The 22,750-nt window shown below is 48.2% G+C and overlaps 1 protein-coding gene across 2 annotated transcripts in view; it reads right to left on the reverse strand.

Annotated features, from left to right (window-relative positions):
• Window positions 1-22,750, reverse strand: part of VPS41 (VPS41 subunit of HOPS complex) — a 1,668,740-nt gene that overhangs the window by 23,333 nt on the left and 1,622,657 nt on the right. For both annotated transcript variants that reach the window (XM_069613279.1, XM_069613280.1), the window contains one exon: window positions 48-127. In XM_069613279.1, the coding sequence (XP_069469380.1) occupies window positions 48-127 (80 nt within the window). The remainder of the gene's footprint in view (window positions 1-47; window positions 128-22,750) is intronic.

Below are 22,750 nucleotides of genomic sequence, written 5' to 3' on the forward strand. Positions count from 1 at the left end.
AATGACAAGTGTACGCCTGACAGGGTACAGAATATTTTGCTACTTACCGCACTGGGCACCGGTAGGCACTCCTTGTGAAACATGTGCCTACAGTGGAACAATACCACACCAAAGGGCTTTGATGCATCTTGGAGAAAAGAAGATCATACAAGAAAATAAATACATGCAGTTACCAAGGCGCATGAACGAGAGGAATCAAAACAGGCAATTGACCTAATCTTCCCTTTACAAGGAAAATCGGCTTCATTCCCAAATGCAAATTCAAAAGTCACAAAATACAACTGCCAGCTTTCTCGCTTTTCCTGGTATTCTTTCCAGAAAATAACCGCGGAATCAAGTAGTGATGGCGCTGGCCTATTGTTTAGGCAAATACTATAGCTTTACAGAACTGCAGCGAGGGCAGTACTGGGCGTTATGGGCCCAGTTAATGAGGGACCATAACGCCCGGTACGGCCCTCGCTGCAGGTCTATAAAGCTATTAGAACGCCCTCAGGGCCCGATTCTGAACTTGGTGCAGTGAACGCGCTAAAGAGCAGGATTCACTGTGCCAAATCAGTACGCCCAGACTCCACCAGTATTTTCAAGCGGGCCTGGGTGTCCTCGTAGTGCACGAAATTGCACCTTCAGGATTGCGCCTGTTTTTGTCATAACGGGCGCAATCCTGAAATCTAAGCACCATTTTTGTAAAATAACGTCATATTTGCTATTTTACAAAAATGTTGCGGAGAACACGGGTGTATATATAAACACTTTCATACACACCAAAGTAAGCAGCTTCAATATTGCAGAATACAACGTGGAAGCTGCTTGCTTTGGTGTATATGAACACCTTCATATACATCAAAGCAAGCAGCTTCAACATTGCAGAACACAACGTTGAAGCTGCTTGCTTTGCGAACACCCGATTTGCGAGATGTAATCAATCTGCGGGCAATACCAGTTCGTATAGCCCGCACATTGACCAATAAAGATTCAGAAACACCCACTATGGTGTTCTAATTCTTGAAACAGCCTATTTATCTTCAAAATAGTTTCCGCATTCGTTAGCGATGTTTCATCTGTAATTTTATATAAGGTTTGAACTCCATTTGTTGAACTGGTGTACCATACATTGAGATTTGGAATATCTAACATGCAAAAGTAAAAGGTAATTTACACATATCACTAACAAGTGTATGTTAGAAAGTGAACAAAGAGGAGGGAGCTAGAGGTAAGGAGTAAGTGTGAGAATGCAAGAGAGCGACCAGCGCACCCACCAGGAGCTACAACATCGCTGGTCTGGAAACAAAGAACATCAAAAGGGTAAAAACAGGCCTTCTCTGCTATGCACTGTCTCCTGAACAAGTTGCCAACACAAATAAGGATTGCCCCTCTCCATCCTAACCTTCGGAAAGGACCTGAAGACTGTACACTCTTCAAACAACTTCTCAAACCCACCTGTGGATCCCACCTCCCGATATTCATCCCATCTTGCCCGCTACCACAGCACCATTAATTTTAACCCCAGGGGAAGCAGCACCTATGTGTATGCTTCATTGATCCCCTGCTACGTTGGTGCTGTATACATCAGATACATTCAAAGAGCAAAAGAGTGCGCACTCACTGACAATTGCTCTGGTTAACCTTACACTCCGTCGGTTTAAGCCTGCTGCATCAATTATAGAAAGATTTAACTCACATTTCTTTGAAATTGTACAACTATTGGGAGACCTAAGTGATTTCTATGCTTAGTCTGCATATTCTTCACAGTTCAGTAACACAACTCTACAAATAACTTAAGAAAAGAATGAGGGCTCATACTACTTCTTCTGGACTGTGCATTTTCTTTCTCAGCTCTTTGTTGATCAAGGGCGGGACCTTAAGTGTGGCGAATCCCAGCTAGGAGAGATGTATTATTAAAGCCGAAATGGAGTCATCTGGGAGCCGTACTTTCTCTGCTCTTGTCACAATGATGAGAGAGCCTGGGTTTGTACTCACTATAGAGATTATTTTTAGAAACTGGCTTTATTTTCCCACTACATGAGCAGCCGCTTCATCATATGAGACACAACAGCAGGTGGGGAACAAACACACACAGAAGAAATGACCAGAGGGTTGAGATAGCCTCCACTGATGTCACGCGCGTTATGTAAAGGGGAAATGCTCAATGATCGGGAAAAAGCTATCTTACAGAGTTATTTCCCTTCGGCAAAAATTAAGTTTGATGACTGGATGGTTTTAAATTAACGATACATCGCTGTAACTGCTCTGGGCAACCCTAACAACCACTGTTAGCCTGCCATGCCATTACAAAAGGCAAAAGGCCATTTGCAAACCAGGCTTGGTCCCACACCAAAAGGAGCAGTCCAGTCTGAACTGCAAGGCCTGATGACAACTGTCATTGATGGCAAGTAACACTCCAAATCTCAGAGGCGGTTAAAGGAATTTTATTGAAATATCAATAGGCACTAGGGCCATCTCCTCTCTCATCTTGTAATGCACCTCGTCCCTGACTCAAGTTACTATAAAATTAATATTGGCACCTACTGTCTAATCTCCATCTTACTCTGCGTGTGAGAACCTAGAGACAGGGACCCTTTTCTAACTAGTCTCCCTTAGGGACTGCCTAAGACTATCCCCTAATTCCATCATCCAGTGGTTAGTATGCTGTAGATATAGGGAGTGTTCCTTGCAGACACCCTGCTTTATTCATTCTTCTGTCTAACACACTTATGCTCTCCATTCCCTAACTTTGCCTCTCTACTAAAAAAAAGTCTGCACATTCACTCACCTTTATATTCTCCTCTTCTTTTCCATCCCTCCGATATCGCTTTTACTTTCTTAGCTTGCCCTCCATCCTTTGACGTTACTCATCCCTCTGCCTTACGACTGCTCCATACTACTCCCTCCTCCATGATGCAAATCCCTCCCCCCACACTACGCTCCCTCCTTCACACTACAACTACTACCACCCTTCTATTCAGACAACTCCTTCCACTCAGTCGCAAACACTACACACTCACTCACTCCTCATACTACCTCACTTAACCACAGCCACCACAAAATCATGCACATTGTGTGAGAACCCTGACAGTGTCTCCCTAGTTAGTCCCTGGGGATCTGTCATGCAGGTGGCAAGGACACGGACATCGCTATTGGATCCAGCTCCCAGGGGTGGTCCAGTGAGGGAGGATCACCTGGATGGGGGGTCCTTGGGGGGTGGGAATGGGACACCGATTGGTGAGACCCTGTATCCCCCTTCTTTCAACACCTTTTCCCCATTCTACCACGTAGGAAATACCAAAACACTGCCCCCCCTTTTTTCCACACGAACACCTTGCACAACACGAAAGACAATGGACTAACACCAGAGCCGTTTACCCGACGTGTCCCAATACCAGCGTCAGGCAAAGTCAGGCAATTGACCAGAATGAAGAATGTGAATTAAGCTTGTGGAAGGGCACCCCTGCAAGTGTTGTGATTGCAAGGTCCGAGCCCGACCAAGGGAGAATTGTGTGAACTTTTGTTGAACTGTGAAAGAACTTTTGAAAGCTGAAATTATTAAGTTTCACTTGGAAGGCCAGGTGGGCCTTGAACCTTGAACCACATTTCAACTGCCTTTGTTTTGAGAACCTGAGCCAGAGTGTCATCCTGTCTACGGGAGCCACCTTACTCCATGCTGTCCAACTTGGGAGGAGCGCTTACTCAGCCATCTTGATTCTTTATGTTATAACACTGATTTTCCTTTGCATACATATACCCCGTCACACACCTTTTGTATAAGAGATAGGCCAGGAATAATGTTTTGTTAGCATGGGCCACTTTGGTTTGACAGACTCTTTTCCTTATTATTTCATGGTAGAGACTACTCCCATTATAGCTATAGGGCAAAGCAGAAGTTTTCCCAAGCCCTGAAAACTGAATAAAAGTTTTGAAATTGTACCTCTTGTGGCAGTGTCATACTTGTGATACCATGCCTCACTTACAACTTCTAAAAAAGATCATTTAAAAAATGAGTTTTTCTTTTCGCTTGGCTTGCTCATACCCATGTCCAGTGGCGTATTAGGCTTTCTGCTGCCATAGGCCCAACTAAGTGTATGCTTCCCCTACCCTCCACAACTTTACTCCATCTCTGCCAGATTATGCACCTTCACATGATTTTGGCTCTTCAACAGACTGTCCCCCTTGGGAAAACTACACCCTTTGACCACCATGTTGTCCCATTACGGCTCCTTAACAGGAGGATGTTTTTAAGGCTGATGGGATTAGCAAATTGGTGCTTCCATTCTAATTCAAGCCTGTTAGCTTCTATACTATTTTAGTTGAAAGTATGTTTTCAGTTCTCTGCTGTTCAGGATTTGGAGAAGGCAATATGTTCTACAGTTGAGGCCAACTGCCTTCCAGTTAGGTCAGAAAACATATTTAAAGAGGAAACCATAAGAACATGTGGGATATTTCAACCCATGGCAATGGGCCCTATTACACCTCTTTGCCAATGGGGAAAGAAAACTGCCAACAATGGATGCACTAACCCCTGTGTGTGCCAAATCTGCAAAACTGTGCATGGTTCATAAACCATAAAAGAGCTGCACACCCTTCCACACACAGGCAAAGTTGATGTCAAAACAGAACTCCCTGCAGGAGAATGCCAGGGAGTGCTGTTACCCATCACATGAAGCTGGCCACAAAGGCGGGCTAAAATCCAAAAAAAATACAGCTTCCCAATCAATGGTAACCTTCAAAGTGCTGTTTTGGCACTAAATTCAGTCATTTTCCCAGTGAATTATTGAAAGGAAAAGTGTGCTGAAATCATATATTCTCCAGTGAAGTCAGAGGAATCCAGGCCTCACTGACTGACAGCTGCATAAGAAAATTAGCTGTCAAACCCAGTTTAAAGATGTCTTTTTCCTGAAGAAATTGCAAAATGCGCCTAAGCATGTTTGTGAAGGGTCTAATTCTTTTAAATGTCCAAATCCCTTATAAACCGTGCTTATTTTTATATGTGTTAAAGAAAAGACTTTACTGTGAATTTTAAAAGCAACCCAGTATTGGAGTCGAGTTACTGCTTAATTCTGATTGGGAAGTGACCAGCTTGGGAAAGTTTGACATCTCAATTTGACATTCCCTTGATACAGGAAGCCGTAATGTTCCCAACATATTGACAACAAGTAGCACAATGAAACCTCATTAGACATTAGTCTTTTGGCTGAGCCAAGAACAAAAGACAGGCTGAGCATGGACCTCTGCTGGGGATGGGCAGGATGCTTACCTCTACACCCCACCCTGATCAAAGGGATCTGACAGCTGCTGTTTTTTGAAAATAGAGAAAAGAAAAAAAAATTGCTGGAACTATTTGATGTTTAAACATTTGTGATTAAATGTGGAACTCTTTAACTGTGCAACTGGAAGAAGGACAAGTCTGAAAATTGGCAGATGTTAACCTAATTTAAGGCTTTTGCTTTGAAGACATTGATGAAACCTGTATCACTTAAGGAACTAAAGTTATGAAAAAACTCTCATTGTAGCAGAATTATTAATGTTGCAAGACTAAGAATGTATGTACATGAGCCACTAATAAGCGCCCAGAGATGTTCCGAATTAGAAATTATTAATCCAAACTGTTACGATTAAAATTGAGAAAATTCTATAGAATGAAAAAGACAGCTCGCACAGAGATGGGGATTGAATGTGAATATAGCCCATCAAATATGAAATGTATATGACTGATTTTATTCGGGAAAATAATTTTAGAAATGTACATTTGTGCAAAAGTTAAGTTGTGGTCAAAATCAATGTGGGAGTTTCTAAATCCCATCGTAAAGATGACAGCTCTGTTCTGACTGCCAACCAGGACAAGGCAAGTGCCTGTGGCCACTCACAGCCAGGGGGTGTGTTTTGAAATTCTGCTCACACCATAAACTTGGTGATGTCATTTGATAGTATAAATATAGGAACTTCACTCCACATAGGATACATTGCTTCCAGAACACATCCAGATTTCCGCACAGCGTCTTGTTCCCGACTTCTTCATCTTGTCCAGAACTCTTCATCTTGCAGCTGACTCCAGATTTATTTGCAGAATCCAGGCCTTAGCATTGCTGAACCCTTTTGAGCTAGGCCCAAATTCAACCATCCCAAAACTTAAAAGAATAATTCTGATTCAGCTTGGCTTGCTACCATTAAAGCTTGCACGCTGAAACTTGCATCCTCATAATCTGCCGTGCCCAGTGACCAGAAGGGCTCATCCAAATCCAGTCTGAGGTGGAGTCCAAAATTGACCAGAACCGCGCCGCTGATCCAATCCCTCCAGAAGTGCCCTGCTGCCGGTAGACCTGACCCGATCCAATGACCAGAACCATGATGGTCCATTTTAATTACAAGGGACTGTAAATATTAATAGCAAGACCAGTCACCCATAGCATATTTGCATTGTCTCATCCTATCTCAACCCATCCCATCTTTAAACTCAGAACCCTAGTTAGTATTGTCAAAACCATTCTTGCGCTGAATTTTCCTCTTCTTTGTGTTTCAAAACCATAAGTCCTTAGTGATTTTGAGTAACTAAGTAGATCCCAGAAAGAAAGAGTATCCACCACGAGAAGGGTTACGCTGGCCACGTAGCTGAAGATTCATGTCTGGCATTCTCTTTTTCATTGTCACAAATATCGTGTAATCAAACCAATCTGTCATTTTTAAAACCAAATTATCTTCATTTTCGCGCCTATTTTGCAAAAATGCCTCTCACTAAAACCTCCATAACTTCTTCAATTCTATAGATAGAAACGAAATTTCAACTCTCATTGATACCTAAGACCCTTAGCTACACCCACAACCAAAAAACACATCGCGGAACAATGCATTTGACCCGTTTTTTTTTTCAAATATCGCATAGTGAAATTTTACCACAAATTTGACAGAGTTGAGGGAACGTTATTACGCTTGCTTCTGAACATCAATTCATTGCCGTCTTTGTGCTTGACATGAGCAGAGGCATGCGTTTAATTCGCAAAATAATGCATAATTTTTAACCTTTACTTTTCTGGAGGGAAACCCCTAATGTTTTGCAATCGTTTAAAAAATGCATGTCATGTGTATAGAACGAACACCAGTGATAATAGGGAGTGGCACCAATAAAACCAATGAGGTTCTGGCTGTTTTGCATATTAGGGAGCATTCTGGGAACAAGAGGTTTAAAGCTGTTATATTTTCGTGAAAGTTGTATGACCGAACCACTAAATGCCTAATGCACGCTGGGTTTGGTACATATTTCCTTTTAAACAAAAGTCACTGTAACAATAGAGCTTTTGTAAAGATCAAGCATATTTACAAATTTGCCCAGCAAAGACGTTCGCTGTCAGAGTGCAATAACTGCTAACCGCTCCAAATCTCTCAAGCATTGTTGTGGATTAGCCAGACTTGAGAAACAAAACTAACTACTATATAAATGTTTCTGCATTAGAAAGCTGTTGTCTTGGGCCCACTTGGCTTATTGTAAATACACCAATGCCCATGTCTTCAGTTGCAAGTAGTTGCCATCTTGCTGTTGGGTTTTTCAGTTTCCTTCAGATCTTCTAAGGTTCTTCTCACTTTTAATAATCTGGCCAGCTTCTCTCTGCTTTGCCTGACTGGCTGTGGGGCAGCACCTCTTCCTTCTTCTTAGGTTTGTTCTGAAGCTGTTCTCAAGCTAATCTCATCTCCCCTTTATATACTGTTTTTGGAGCTCATTAAATGTAATCTTCATTGCCAAATGCTGAGTTTTACATTACCTCCTACTTCTAATGGACAATTAAACGTAATCTCAAGTGCCAATTGCTGAGGCTTAAATCTGTTCACCGGGCACTGATGAAGTTGCCATATCGTGTTTACTTATTGGTCATTTTTATTTGTATAAAATCTCCCTACATAATTGGTTCATATATTATCTCATCAGATATTTGATGTCATTCCAGTTCTCGGTCGGCTGTTGTTTATCTTCTTTGATCAAAAACGTCCCTATATTAATTGGAACCTTGTCCTACCTTTATCCATCCAGATACTCGTCATATGTTCCATTTTGGCCTAATATGTCCCCGAGATTAGAAAAGGGACTTTTCCAAACTGGGTATTTCCTGACTGTACATCAGCAATATTGCAAAATAACCCTTAGGGCCCTTCAATTACTGAAGGTAAACAATATGGCTTTTTATTTGCCTGCTAGGCTTTTCTCCATGAATCAAACCTTAGCATATGTATCTAACTAATATTATCAATAAGCAAGTGCTTTAAAGCGCTTAAATAAGGTGTATATGTGTGTGCATTGAATTCAAAGCTTTTTGAGGCCTGGTGTTGGTGCTTCAGTAATGATATATGCATCTATAATGAATGCATAGCTATTTGAGGCCTTGTGTTGGCACTTCAGTAATGACAATGTACCTGTATGCAATGCATAAGGCAAGAACATTACTATGTGTATCAATTCTATTGTTCAACTGGCTCTGGCTCTTGCCAATCTACATGTATGCTGTACACATCTCTAATCATCCAGTTGTCTTTTTATACTGCTGCTCATCTCAAAATGCTGAATGGTGAGGTTTCAAAACATAGGTCTACCCCAGAAAAGAACAACTTACTCTCTTACCTGGTAAGGTTCTTTCGATGGGATGGTCCGACGACGTATTCCATATCTATGACAGTAATCACCACATCTGTGCTGCTTCGGAAAATCTTTCAGCGTCTGCGTCCTGCGTCAATGACATCGATACGCTGTCCTCGAGGGCCTCGGTCGAGCTAACGTCACTGGATGTTATAAGTAGGACGCACAACTCCCGTAGCCTCAGTTGTAGTTTTTTCCCCAGAACGTGTGGCACCAATCTTCTGCCATTATGACCACAGAAAGCCTTGCGGAAACGTAAGCTGCAATCGCATAAGAAATTCTGTAGCGGGGAAGGTAGGGAGGGAGTGATATGGAATATGTTGTCGGACCATCCCATCCCATCGAAAGAACGTTACCAGGTAAGACAGTAACTTGTTCTTCGAGGGGATTGGGTCCTCCGACATATTCCATATCTATGGCAGACTCCCAAAGCAGTAACAACATAAGGAGGTGGGAAAATAATTTAGAATATACCAATTTAGAATGCCCAATCAAATTGCAGAGTGAAGGACTGCCTTGCCAAAGGCCAGATCCTGCCCATGGACAGAATCTAGGGAGTAGTGACGTACAAAAGTATGGACCGAAGCCGAAGTGGCTGCATCACAGATGTTACGAATAGGGACACCCCTCTGCAGGGCAGTAGAGGCAGCCATACCCCTAGTAGAATTGGCCCGTAAGCCTCCTGGAGGGTCCTTACCCCCCAATCGGTAACATTCAGAAATTTCCAAGATAATCCATCTAGACAAAGTCTGCTTAGTCACAGCCTGTCCCAAACGCCTTCCAGCGTAACCAATAAAGAGATGATTGTCCACTCTGACCCGAGACATGCGTGAAATGTAGAAGCTTAAAGCTCTTCTAGGATCCAGCAATGGAGCCTCTCCTCTTCCTTACCAGGATGTGGAGGAGGATAAAATGCAGGAACAATAACCTTCTGGCTTAAATGAAATTTCGACACCACCTTCGGAAGAAAGGAAGGACGAACACGAAGGACAACCCTGTCCTTATGAAACACAGTGAAGGGTGGCTTAACTGAAAGTGCCTGTAACTCACTCACTCACTCTGCGAGCGGAAGTGACCACAACTAAAAATACAGTTTTATGGGTTAACAGTCTCAAAGGAAAAGAATGTAAAGGCTCAAATGGAGCACCCATTAGTAATTTGAGAACAAGGTTCAAATCCCAACTTGACACCTGGAAAGGTGCCGGAAGGAACACATTAGTGAGCCCTTTCAGAAACTGAGAAATTAAAGGAATTTTAAAATAAGAACACTCCTCAGACGAGCGCTTAGATATGGACAGCGCTGCCAGGTAACCTTTAACGGTACCCACTTGCAAGCCCCTCTGGGCTAAAGAAAGCAAAAAAGACAGAACCACAGGAATGTCACATGAAAAAGGATCCACATTCTTAACCCTGCACCAGTCGCAGAACTTTCTCCAATGGCAACGGTACAGGGACTTTGTTGCCGGCAGTCTGGTCAAAAGCAACACCTCCATCACGTCTTCAGGGAGGTTCCAATCCTTATACCTCAACCTTTCAGAAACCAAGCGTGAAGGTAGAGGGATCTGACCTCTGGATGGAGAACCGGATCCCCCTCCCCCCATTCCCTCCTTCCGTGAGAGCAGATCATCTCGGTAGGGAAGACGACGTGGAGGGAAGATGGACGAGTCGAGAAGGTCCGGGTACCACGTCCCCCGGGCCCATGTCGGAGCAATGAGGATCATTCGGGAACCGAACCTCCGTAACCTCCGCAACACTTGCGGGATGACGGGGACTGGAGGAAACACGTACAGCAGTGGGAAGGACCACTCCACTACAAACGCGTCTCCTAAGGCTCCTCTTGGAGGAAATTCCCACAAGCAGAACTTTTTGCACTTCCGGTTGACACTGGAGGCGAAGAGGTCCACCTGAGGGGTCTCCTGAGCCAGCTCCCACTCGTGAGAGATCGCGCTCTGCCTGCTCAGAGCGCGTCGCCGTCTCGTTTTCGTGTCTGGCCAGATGAACTGCCGAGATCGAAATTTCCTGCTGGATGGCCCAGAGCTGTATCGCCTCCCTGCACAGAGGAAGTGACCCTGCCCCCCCCTTTTTGTTGAGGTAGTGCATGGCCACTGTGTTGTCTGTCAGAATCGGGACATTCTTTCCTCGCACAGTCGGCAGAAAAGCCTTCAGGGCAAGCCTGACCGCCCACAGCTCCAACAGATTGATATGGAATCTGGACTCCGACAGAGACCAACGACCGCTGACTGTCAGCTCGTTGGCATGAACTCGCCATCCTGCGAGGGACGAATCCGTCACGATCATCACCTCTGGCCAGGGTAGCCAAAACAGAGCCCCCCTCAGATTGCCTTCAACGGCCCACCACAGAAGGTCCTGAGCGACCGAGGGCGGCACCTGAACGGGGTCCGACATCCTGCCGGAGGACAGTGACCACTGGAGCTTGAGCCCATTGAAAAGATCTCATCCGCAACCTGGCCTCTGGCACCAGAAGAATGCAGGATGCCATGAAGCCGAGCAACCTCAAGAACTCGAATGCTGGGAGACTCTGGGCATGTTGAAACTTGTGAGCCCTCACCTGGGGAGGAAAACACTGAGGTAGCAGGATCTTTTTGGTAATATTTTCAAATTTGCGTGAGGGTTACGGTCCTGGCCTCAGGTTTAAAAACAATCCCCAGTCCTCTTTTGTCTTCAGGAGGAAAACACTGCCTCAGGGAAGTGTTGAGCACTGCTCCGATGTACTGGAGCCGCTGATTTGGCGTCAAGTGGGACTTTTTTAAGTTGAGGGAGAAGCCCAGATTGTGAAGGGAACGGCAGGTGACGGACAGACTATCCAGGACCTTCTCTGGAGAGCGCACCCTGATCAACCAATCGTCCAGTTAGGGGTAGACGTGAATCCCCCCTTTCCTGAGATACGCTGCCACCACCAGCATGAGCTTGGTGAAAACCCTTGGGGTGGAGGTCAATCCGAACAGCAGGACCCGAAACTGAAAGTGTGAGTCGCCAACCGCGAACCTCAGGTACTTCTTGTGCTTGGGATGGATCGGCACATGAAAATAAGCGTCCTTGAGGTCGAGAGACACCAACCAGTCCTGAAGTTGAAGGGCATGGAGGATTTGAGAGAGAGTAACCATCTTGAACTTGTCCTTCCTGAGAAGCTTGTTCAAACCGCGCAAGTCCATGATGGGTCTCAATCCCCTGTCTTTCTTCGAAATCAAAAAATAAGGGGAATACCATCCCTTGTTCCTCTCCGCTACAGGCACCAGTTCTATAGCGCCTTTCTCCAGCAGGGATTGAATTTCCTGGGCAAGGAGCAGTTCCGGACTCTTCAAAGAGAGATCCCCTGGTGGATTGTCGTAAGGCCTCTGCCGGAAAGGAAGACAGTAGCCGTGGGCTATGATCTCCAGAACCCACACATCTGAAGTAATGGCATGCCATTCTACAAGATGCTGCGCCAGCCTTCCCCCAACCGGAGAAGCATGGGCCTCATGACTGAGCTGAAGCGGCTGCGGCAGTGCCTGAGGGCAAAGAGGCAACTGCTTGCGCGGCCTTGGCACCTCGAGTACCTTGCTTTCGGCCTCTGGCACTCCTACGGTTGCCCCTTTTGACTCGCAGCTCCTCTCGATTTACTAAAGGACGAGTGATATCAAAAGGAACCTCCCCTCCATTGCTGTCCCCTAGGACGAAAAGGCAGAGGTTGGCACCTTTGGAGGTCTGCAACCTCTCAAGACTCTCGTCAGCCTTGCTGCCAAAAAGATGTTCACCATCAAAGGGCATGTTGAGGAGCCGGGCTTGCACATCAGGAGCAAAACCCGACTTCCGCAACCACGCAAACCTGCGTATTACGGTGCTCGCTGCCATGGACCAGCTGACGCAATCAACCATTTCCAGACCCGACTGAACGGATTCACACATGGCATCCTTGCCATCCTGCACAATAGCAAGAAAACCATCCCGTTCCTCCCCTTCGGACATATGATCAGCCGCTAAGGAAATCCAGTTCCACAGAGTGTGTGTGAAACGAGACAAGGCACAAACAGAGTTGGCAGCCTGAAGTGCCATACCCCCAGAAGAAAATACCTTCTTTGCCCAGCCATTAAAACATTTGTCGCCCCGATCAGGAGGGATGGTAGGGTACGACGCCTGCTTTGCTGGGGCCATAGCCGCCTGCACCACCAAACTATCCGGAGTAGGGTGCGTGGTCAAGTACCAGGGGTCGCCACTGGCTGGGCGATATTTCTTCAGCAAGGACTTGCTCACTGCAGGGAGACTTTCCGGAGAAGTCCAAGCAGCAGCCACCCTTCTCTGCAAGGCCATATGGAATGGCAGCACCGGGTCAGTTGGAGGACCTTGGTCCAGGATATCAGTCAGGTCATCCTGCTGAAAATCCCCAGGGGGGGCGGACCACCCCAGGTAATCCGTGACCCTCGACATGAGGCGCCGGTACGAGGATTCGGCATGTGTGCCAGGCTGCGGCCTACCAAACTCCATCTCCGGAGAGGGGTCAAGACCACTGGCGTCGTGCAGCGACTGACGCAGTTCCTCAAGTTGACTATGACCAGAAACAATGTCATCAGGGACCTCTGCAGGATCCTCACCTTCCTCAGACAACTCATCCACCTCCAAAATATAATCCATAGGCTGGAAGGAGGGTACAGAAAAAGGCACAAAGACATGTTTAGCCTTGGCCAGCGCCTTTCTGGGGGGGGCCACCGAGCCACAGGGTACTTCTGACAAGGCCGCCTCTAAAGGCGTCGACGGAATCAGCATCGACGTTGAGCACAGCGCCGACAGCTTCGACGGCGTCGACACAGGCCTCAACGGCGGAGCCCTGAGCGTGTCTCTCGACAGCCTGGTGCCGATGGCGTCAATGACTTCCTCGAAGGCGGGGCCTCGACAGAGTCCGACGATGACCTCGGAGCCGCCGGCGTCGATGACTTCCTCGAAGACTTCACAGATTCTCGCGGTCTCGAGGGCGTCAAGGACCGGGACCTGGAACGGGCATGTCTAGAGTGACCATCCTTGTCCGACCAGGACCTCGATGGTGCCCGGTGGTCACGACGACTGCTCGAGCCCAAAGGCAGCTGAGTGGTGCCTCTAGTAGGGCCATGACTGGCATCCTCAGACGGCGCGGACGGACCGGAGCCCTGCGATTGAAAAATCGCCATCATCTACTTTCGGAAGGAATCCCATTACTCAATAGTGGAATGCTTGGCAACCTGCCGACGGGCGGAGTCCTCGGAAGAGGACGGGGAAGGCGACCTGTGACGGCGCTTCCTGGAGTGCCTCGAAGAGGCAGAGCAATGGTGGGACCGACTCCCAGACCGAGAACACCCGGACTCACGACAATGATGCAGAGAGTCGTCCCTCGAATCGTCCGTCGAAAGACCAGTGGAACGCGACTTCCGGGGCTTGGCCACCTTACCGACCGACAGCTTCTTCTTACGCTCCCGCAAGGCCTTCGATGTGAGCGATTGGCAGTCGACAGTCGTCCGTATCATGGTCCTCCCCGAGGCACCAGAGGCAAGTGTCGTGCGTATCCGTCAGCGACATCTTGGACCCGCACACCCGACACTTCTTAAACCCAGACCGCGGGGTGGAAGAAGCTGAAGACATCATACGATGGCAATGAAGAAACAGGTTTGAAGAACCGAAAGAACAGGATTCAGTAGAATCGAGGCGTGCCAAGATCTCCGAAGCGAACACGTTCGCGGAAAAAAAGGAACAACTGAGGCTACGGGGGGGGGGGCGTGGCTTGATGGCCGCGTAGAAGGACGAGCTCTGGAGGAGCTCCCGCGATCCGACATCGATCCGAAGTGAGAAAGGAGGTTTTCAGGAATACCAAACTACTAGCAGCATACCCACGGACTGAATAGATGGAGCGTATTCTGGGCACCGGGAAAATGCAAGCAGTAGCGGAATGAGCGAGATACGGCGTATCGCGAAAAACTGGGTGCCTGTGTTGTGAAGGAAGACAAGATGGCCGGCGGCGGCCAAAGGGTCTTAAACTGACCAAGGTGCCGCAAACAGTAAACCTGCAGTTGTGGCCGGGCCCGGGTCTGCCATGACGCCAAGGAGGTGATCCACAAGTAGCGCCGCAGCAACGGAGCGCAGTGGTGCTGCGGAAGATGCACCAAATGGCTGCCTGAGCCCTGCTGAAGTATAGAAAACGGGCCCGTTTGGCAGACCTGGCCGGATGCAGACACGGGCACTGTGGCCAGTGGTGAGTGAGAGCGTGGTGGGAGTCAGCGCTGCCCCCGACTGCTGAGCACTGAGGACTGAGGGGGCTAGAGAAGCAAGAAAGCTGTGGCGCTGCCAGCACCGAAGGACGCTGGCAACACAGGAACCCGGCGCGTGCTGCGCTGCGAGGACGGATCCCCGGTGGGTTGGTGGCCTTGCACTATGGGTGCCCTGGAGAGTGCGCGACATAACACGTCGACCCCCGCAGTTGCCCAGAGCACCAGAGGGCTGGGACCGGACTCGATGGAAATCAAGAGCTTGCGGGCGGTCCCTGCAGTATCCTGAGTGGAGACGAATAACTGGCCCCAATTGAGCACGGCGACGTCTGAGAAGGTTGCCCTTGCGCGGCAAAAGGGAGCGATCGGGCGGGCACGGGCCGCCCGACGCGGGCCCCTGGCTTTATTTCACAGCCCCTGCACTGGAGCGGATGAGTTAACAAAACAGGGGCCGGAGGGAGCAAAGTGGCTCGGCCAAGTCACTGGGTGCATATAGTGCCAAGGAACTGGCACAAGAGGCCCAAGAGAGGGCCGGCGAGCTCGAGCCCTAGCGGGGCACACCAACCGCTGTACACACATACATGATAGCAGGTGGGGGCCCGAACAAGGCGTTCTGAGGATAAAGGGGGGCTGACCTGCTATTGGACACATCCATAAGGGCCAAGGAGCCAGAGGGAAGTACCTTATACAAGACCAGGGGCGGCAGGTCCTGGGGCCGACAGAGTGCCGGAGTGGAGGTGAGCAGAGTCAGGGTGGGCATTTAACCACGGCCGGCAGAATTACGGCAGGGGCTGGCTGAGCAATACCACATGCGCACAGGTACGTGGGAGGACACAGCCCATTCTGGAAGTACAGTGTGCTAAGGACACACCCAAATACGGCTGAGGCGGCTCCTGAGCACTGAGAGCGGCCTGGTGCTACGCTGGCTTTTCGAGTGGGGTGGAACTGCTGGCTCGCGCCCCGTACGGCACAGCACGATGTCTACCAAAATTGTCAGACCCAGGAACAAGCAGCCCACAATGGACACCTATGCTAAAACATCCCCAGGTGCAGAAGGGGGCAAAAGCAAAGACAACACTACCATGGCAGTGGCGGAAACACTGGGCACGATCCAGGAGGTGCTTGCAGCAATTGCGGACCTGAAAGTTGCATGGGAGACCAAACTGGGCCTGGCAATGAACAAACTAAAAGTGGGACTGGACCTCAAGATTGGAGCGGTCCAGGAAGAAGTTAACTTACTGAGACAGGACGTGAGGACGCTAGCAGAGCGCACAGGGAACTTGGAAAAGGAGATTGTTCCACACACGGCAGCATGTGCCGCCCACGAATCGGAACTCCATGCCCTAGTGCAGCGTGTGGGCAACTTGGAGAACAGGGCTGAGGAGGCAGAAGGACACGCTAGACACAATAACATTCGCATTAGGGACTACCAGAAGGAATGGAAGGGTCGGACCCAACGGAATATGTGGAAACCATGCTTCTGCAGGAAATAACTGGTGAAGCACTGACCCAGGGGTTTGCAGTCGAGAAGGCACACAGGGCTTTGACAAGGAGACCACCCCCGGGATCTCCCCCGCGGCCGCTGATTGCAAAGATCCTAAACTACCGGGATTGGGAGAAGATACTTGAATTCTTCCGGAAGGGAGGTACGATGGAAAGAGGGCCGGCGAAAATCACAGCGTACCCGGACTACACCTTGCACATGCAGCGCAGCAGGATGAACTTTGGGTCGGTGAAGAGGAGATTGAGAGAGGCTGGCCACATATGTATGCTGCTTTATCTGGCCAAAATGAAAGTGTTTCACAAGAACAAAACTCTGTTTTTTGAGACACCGGAGTATGCTATGGGCTGGCTGGACATGCAGGGTCGCCCCCAGGAACCCGGTATCCAGATAGAAGCCGATGAAGATAAGTAACATGCACTGGGGCATCTCTAGTGCCATAGCACAAAACATTGGGACTGGATTATAGTACTAAATAAAGCCTGTGGGGAATGTGTTGCAGTAAACATACGCCTGAAAGACTCGCTAGTAGCAAACGCTCCCAATTGGACAGGAGGGAGCTTCTAGGATACATTCCTTGAACCCCATAGCATTAAGCTTAGTTAGGTTACTGTTAGTCCGGTGACGCCCCGCAGGGTCCTAGCCCTTGGTTTACGGGACAGGGCCAAACGCGGGTGGGCCTGAGATCCAGGGATGGAGCTGGGCATTTGTTGGGGTTGGGTATGGGGGGTTGTGTGCAATGGGGAAGGGTTTGGGAAAGGGGGGTGTGGGGAGTTGTTGAGGTTGGGAAAGTTAAGAGTCGGGAAATGGGCCATCGAAGTAGACATCAGAGGGAGTGGGGGAGGGAAGAAAATCAGGCCAATGGCTTCGGGTAATCTCAGAGTTGTGACCTGGAATGTGTCGGTCCTCAACAGTTACCTGAAACGCAATAAGGTGATGATGTACCTAAAGAGGATCCGGATTGACATAGCCCTGCTACAGGAGACTCACCTCACCAAGGAGAAGTTGTAGATGGTTAGGCAAAAATGGAAGGGTAATATCATAGGATCCACATACTCGGCATATGCAAGAGGGGTTATCACATGGGTGGCACCGCATGTGCCATTTCGGCTGCTTAGATCAACAACAGACCCTGAAGGTAGAATGGTGGTGGTAGTGGGGCTCCTGGAGAGCAGAGAAGTGAACATTGTAAATTTGTATGCCCCCAACCACGATGCAGCGGCATACTTTAGGTCCCTATATAGTAAAATTAGCCCCCTGGGTGGGTGGCGCAACGGTGTGGGGAGGGGACTTTAATTGTACCCTAAACCCCAGGATAGATAGGTCAGATGACAAGTCAGTTAAGCAGGCACCAGCAGCTAAAGCGCTGGGGACACTGCTGACAGATCTCTGCCTGGAGGATGTGTGGAGACGGTTGCACCCAAGGGACAGGCAATACTCGCATTACGCAGCTCCACATGACCTTCATACGAGACTGGATTATATGTTTGTCGCCGCCAAGATAGCGGCAGAGATGGTGGGTGTGGAATACAAGGCCCAGGTACTTTCCGACCATTCACCTTTGGTCATAGAGTGGAGACACCAGCCCCCCAGAGCGTGAATCCCGACGTGGAGGCTTAGAGCTGAGGCTCTACAGAATGCAGGATTTCTTGAGGATTTGAGGGAGGCCATCGAGGAATACTTCGAAATCAACACGGGCAGTGTACGACTCTGTGGGAACAGTCTAGGAGGCATTTAAGGTGGTGGTGCATGGGGTAGCTATATCCAAATCCAAGGGGCTCCAAGGGGGAATCGAACAGGAATTGCAGGAAACAGAAAGAGAGCTAGAGGGCCTGATACAGAGTGGGGGGACCACCCGAGAAGACAGCGCCAAGATAAGGGATCTACAGATGACCTGTGGTGAACTCTGGGAAGATTATGCAAGCTAAATTATAAGAAATATACAGATAGTCTACATGCCGGGGGGGATAAGCCGGGTAGATTACTGGCATGGTTATACAAAAACGAGACCCCCCGCGCGATGATCAGAGAGGTAAGAGACGTGGAAGGCCAAATATGTAATACACAGGAGGGGGTAAACGAGGAGTTCCTCAAATATTACAAATGATTATGAGGACATAGGAGGAGATATGAGCCAAGAAATACAGGAAACAATAGATGATATAGGTTTGCCCACCTTGGATGACCTGGAACGCGCAGAACTAGAGGCCCCCATCACTGCGGACGAATTGGATGCGGTGATCCAACACTTGCCCACATGTAAAGCGCCCGGGTCAGACGGGTTACCCAGTGAGTTTTATAAAACATACAAGCAGGAGTTACTCCAGCCACTGCTGGCCGTGTTTAATGAAGCCTATGAGCAGGGGGAACTGCCGGCGTCCCTCCAGGAGGCTGTAATCATCCTGCTCCTAAAACCAGGCAAGCCGGATGTGGAGTGTGGGTCTTATAGGCCCTTGTCTATGCTAAATCAGGATAGCAAGATCCTCACGGCGGTGTTGGCCAATAGACTTAAGAGAGTAATTGGCAAGTTGATACACCCAGACCAAACAGGCTATGTCCCCGGTAGAAATATTACAGACAACCACAGGAGGCTGCACCACATCATCGATCAAGCCGAGGGAGACTCGGGCGAGCTAGCTATCGTGTCTTTGGACGCGGTTAAAGCCTTTGATTCAGTACGATGGCCGTGGTTGCTGGCGACCCTGAAAGGATATGGGATGGGCCCAGGATGCATCAGGTGGGCCGAGCTGTTATATAGTTCCTCGATAGCGAGAGTTAAGACAGGAACAGTAATTTCAGATAAATGGCAACTCAGTAGAGGGACCAGACAGGGTTGTCCCTGGTCGCCCATGTTATATATTCTGGCATTAGAGCCTCTGGCAATTTGCCTGAGGCAACAATACGGGGAGGTGGTGATTCGCACAACAGGAGGAACACACCTAGTATCACTGTATGCAGATATGCTCCTCTACTTGCGCTACCCGGAGGAGAATCTACAATATGTGCTGGATATGATGGATCGTTATGCCACCCTCTCGGGCATATCTGTGAACCCCGGGAAGTCCAGTTTGTTCCCCTTGGGCAGGTATAAGGGTATCCCATTGGAAAGACTACCCATTTTGCAGATACCCTGGCAGACCGAGACGTTCAGATATATGGGCGTATACATCTACCATAGTGTAGAGAGAGAGCACAAACAATACGGAACAAGCAATTGAAGGAATTAAAAATAGCATGGTGTTCTGGTATAGATTACCCCTTGCTATGATGGGAAGAGCAGCGTTGCTCAAAATGGTGGTTTTGCCCAGACTCCTGCATTTTTTAGTAAATGTCCCGTATTTGATCCCCAGACGCTTTTTTGCAAGACTTCATGGCCTGTGCAGGGGCTTTATATGGCACAACTCCAGGAATAGGGTTGCCCCGTGGAAACTACAGAACGCATGTGATAAGGGGGGCATAAACCTGCCAAACAACTTTGAATTGTATTACTTAGCGGGACAGCTGTTGTATGTGGCTAGGTGGTTGTCTGCAGAGGACTCGGCTGAGGCTGGGCTCCTACAAGGTGATTCAGCCCCATACTTCCTTAGAGAGACAGTGTGGTTGCATAAAAATAAAATGGCGAGGATGGAGGGACTATTGGTGCTGGGCTGGGAAGTCTGGCGCAGAGCATGGAGGACTGTGGGCGACCCAGACCGCACTCTCAACAGGTCCTGCTGGCAGTGCTATGCGAGGAAGACTCCCAACTGTTCAGAGGGGTCTGGAGATATTGGGAACCGGTGGGCCTAGCCACCCTCTGAGATATATGGCAGGAGGGGGAGGCACTAGAATTTCAGAGGCTGCATGAGGAGACATGGCTGCATAAAGGCCAATATATTACTTATACCAGGCTCATGAAACGGGTGAGGGAGAGGTGGCCTGAGACGGTGTTAGCGGAAGAACCTGATGCCACCCTAGAAACGATGTATGATGTCTCGGAGGGTGGGCACGAAATATCTCGAATATATGAGCTCTTGAGCGCGAAAGCAGGGAAGGAGCTGCTGCAACTGAGGCATGACTGGGGGGAGGAGGTGGGGGAACCCATGACAGAGGGACAGTGGGATAGAGTCCAGAGATACCATAAGGTGTCCCGGAATGCGAGACTCCAGCAGATACAGCTGTATATCACCCACAGAGCTTATTTGACCCCCGGAAGAATAGCCAGGTTCGGAGGCTCGGCTATACAGAAATGCCCCAGGTGTGAGGAGGTGGAAGCAGAGCTGCTGCACATGTTCTGGGCTTGCCCTGAGGTGCAGAAATTCTGGGAAGAAATGAAGATGAAAATGGCCAGGGGAGGAGTGGTGCTTGATGTGAGGTCCGCCTGGGCATGCATGCTCGGGTGTTTCCCTAGACCACGTAATTCGAAACACCTCAGTAAGATGAAGGACCTTGCCTTTATCCTAGCCAAGCGTAGAATTGCTATGTGTTAGAAGGGGACCCGTAGGCCCAGAGTGGAGATATGGTGGGCAGACCTCTTGAAATGGGCGGAAGCAGAAACCATGGTGTGGTATGAAGCTATCACTAGAGGAGGAGAGGAGGAGGTAGGCCCTTGATAGCCTGGAGGAAACTGGTGACTACAATGGCAAACCCCCACCAGGTCAATCTTGAAACGGAAGACTCGTATGAGTTGACAAATACTGAGAAACCTGAAAAAGCCCAGGCAGATGGCACGGAGGAGACGGCTCAGGTTTGTGGGGAGGGAGGGGGGAAGACGTGGGATGATACTGTATAAAGTGATGTTTTGATACGGACTATGAACGTCCGAAATGTTTGTCATGTTTGGTGTGTTTGTTAAAAATAATAAAAATTGTTTAAAAAAAAAAAACTGAGGCTACGGGCGTCGTGCGTCCTACTTATAACATCCGGTGACGTCGGCTCGACGGAGGCCCTCGAGGACAGCGTATCGACGTTATCAACACAGGACGCAGAAGCTGAAAGATTTTCCGAAGCAGCACAGCTGTGGTGATTGCTGTCATAGATATGGAATACGTCGGAGGACCCAATCCCCTCGAAAGCAGAATACATGACATATCCCTGACCAATCTGGCCCTAGTTTCCCCATCCCAGAGACCTCTTTATGGGAGGGCAAAAAGGGCACGTGTCGCCCATGGCCCTCACCTTGGAGGGAAGAGGCACACGGCTGCCTGAGCTAAAAGGGTCAGTTCCCTTTGTTCACCAAACTTAAATGGCACACTTCAGGATATTTTATGGCATGCTTCTGATGCTCCAAGCCTGTTGCTTGGCTGTTGTTGACAAGTACATTCCGCTCTGATCAATTCATACTATACCTTCTGTGTTTACTGTGGTAAACATAGTTTGTGCGTTCTTTACGGTGCAAGTCCTTTACATTCATAAGTTTCTGTGGGGATTATATTGATCATGTGCAATAGCCAAAGTTGAAATGCATTTTGATACATTTGGTTGCAACAAAGGTTTAGAAGATAGCTCTGTTTGTTAAGCACTCATTGCAGAGCTGTGTGTTCATATGCAATATTACTAAACCAAATACAAACAAGGCCAACTCAGCCTAATGACTGAAGTTGATAAACCTGCATCTATCTGTACTTTGGTTTGTAGCACAGCAGGTGTTATTTACAGCAATGTACATGAACCAGATAGAGCATCAGTGTGGTCAAGGTCTAGAATTTGGTCTGCTGAGATGAAGAAATGTAAAATCTGGACAGCCATTGCCAATCAAGACGATAAAATGTTCTTTGGAGATGGGATTGTGCATCCAAATTCATGATTATGAAGCAAAGGCGTTCATGCTAGTATCCCCTGGCTTTACCAGCAGATGATACAATGATCCTGGACAAATCATCATATATCTGACATAACTGCGCTGTTATCTTCTGTGAAAATATTTGCCTTCTCACATGCTGATGGCATTGTTCAGTCCATTACCTAATCTTTCTTTTTATGTAGGCCATTTGAGTGCAAGAACTTCTAGTTGGAAGAAAGTGGGCAACATATTGCAGGCTTCTGGTAAGCATATGTTAAGGTCTGCTAATTTAACCCAAAAAACGTTTTGCTGGTACCTATGTATTTCCTAGTTGATGGAGACACTGAAGCTAGAATCATTCCAATTTTGCATATTACGCTTCTATAACAAGTTTTATTTTTTAAAAATGCCATATTGGGCTATGTTATTTGTGAACGCTCCATGTCAGTTCTATAAAAGGTGATTATTTTAGTTCATTGTAAGAACTGGAAACGAAAGCAGAAATGTGCAGAAATTGCAGAGTGGGTGCAAATCGCAGTGTCACCTCTTAACCAACGCGTGATCCTGGGCATCTCATTTCATCTTGTATTGCCTAACTTGTCAAAATTGCCAGTCCCTAGACCTTTCAAAATTGTCAACCTAAACAGTGATTT

Source organism: Ambystoma mexicanum, chromosome 5p, assembly GCF_040938575.1.
Source record: "Ambystoma mexicanum isolate Mex_15411 chromosome 5p, UKY_AmexF1_1, whole genome shotgun sequence".
Lineage (NCBI taxonomy): Eukaryota > Metazoa > Chordata > Amphibia > Caudata > Ambystomatidae > Ambystoma > Ambystoma mexicanum.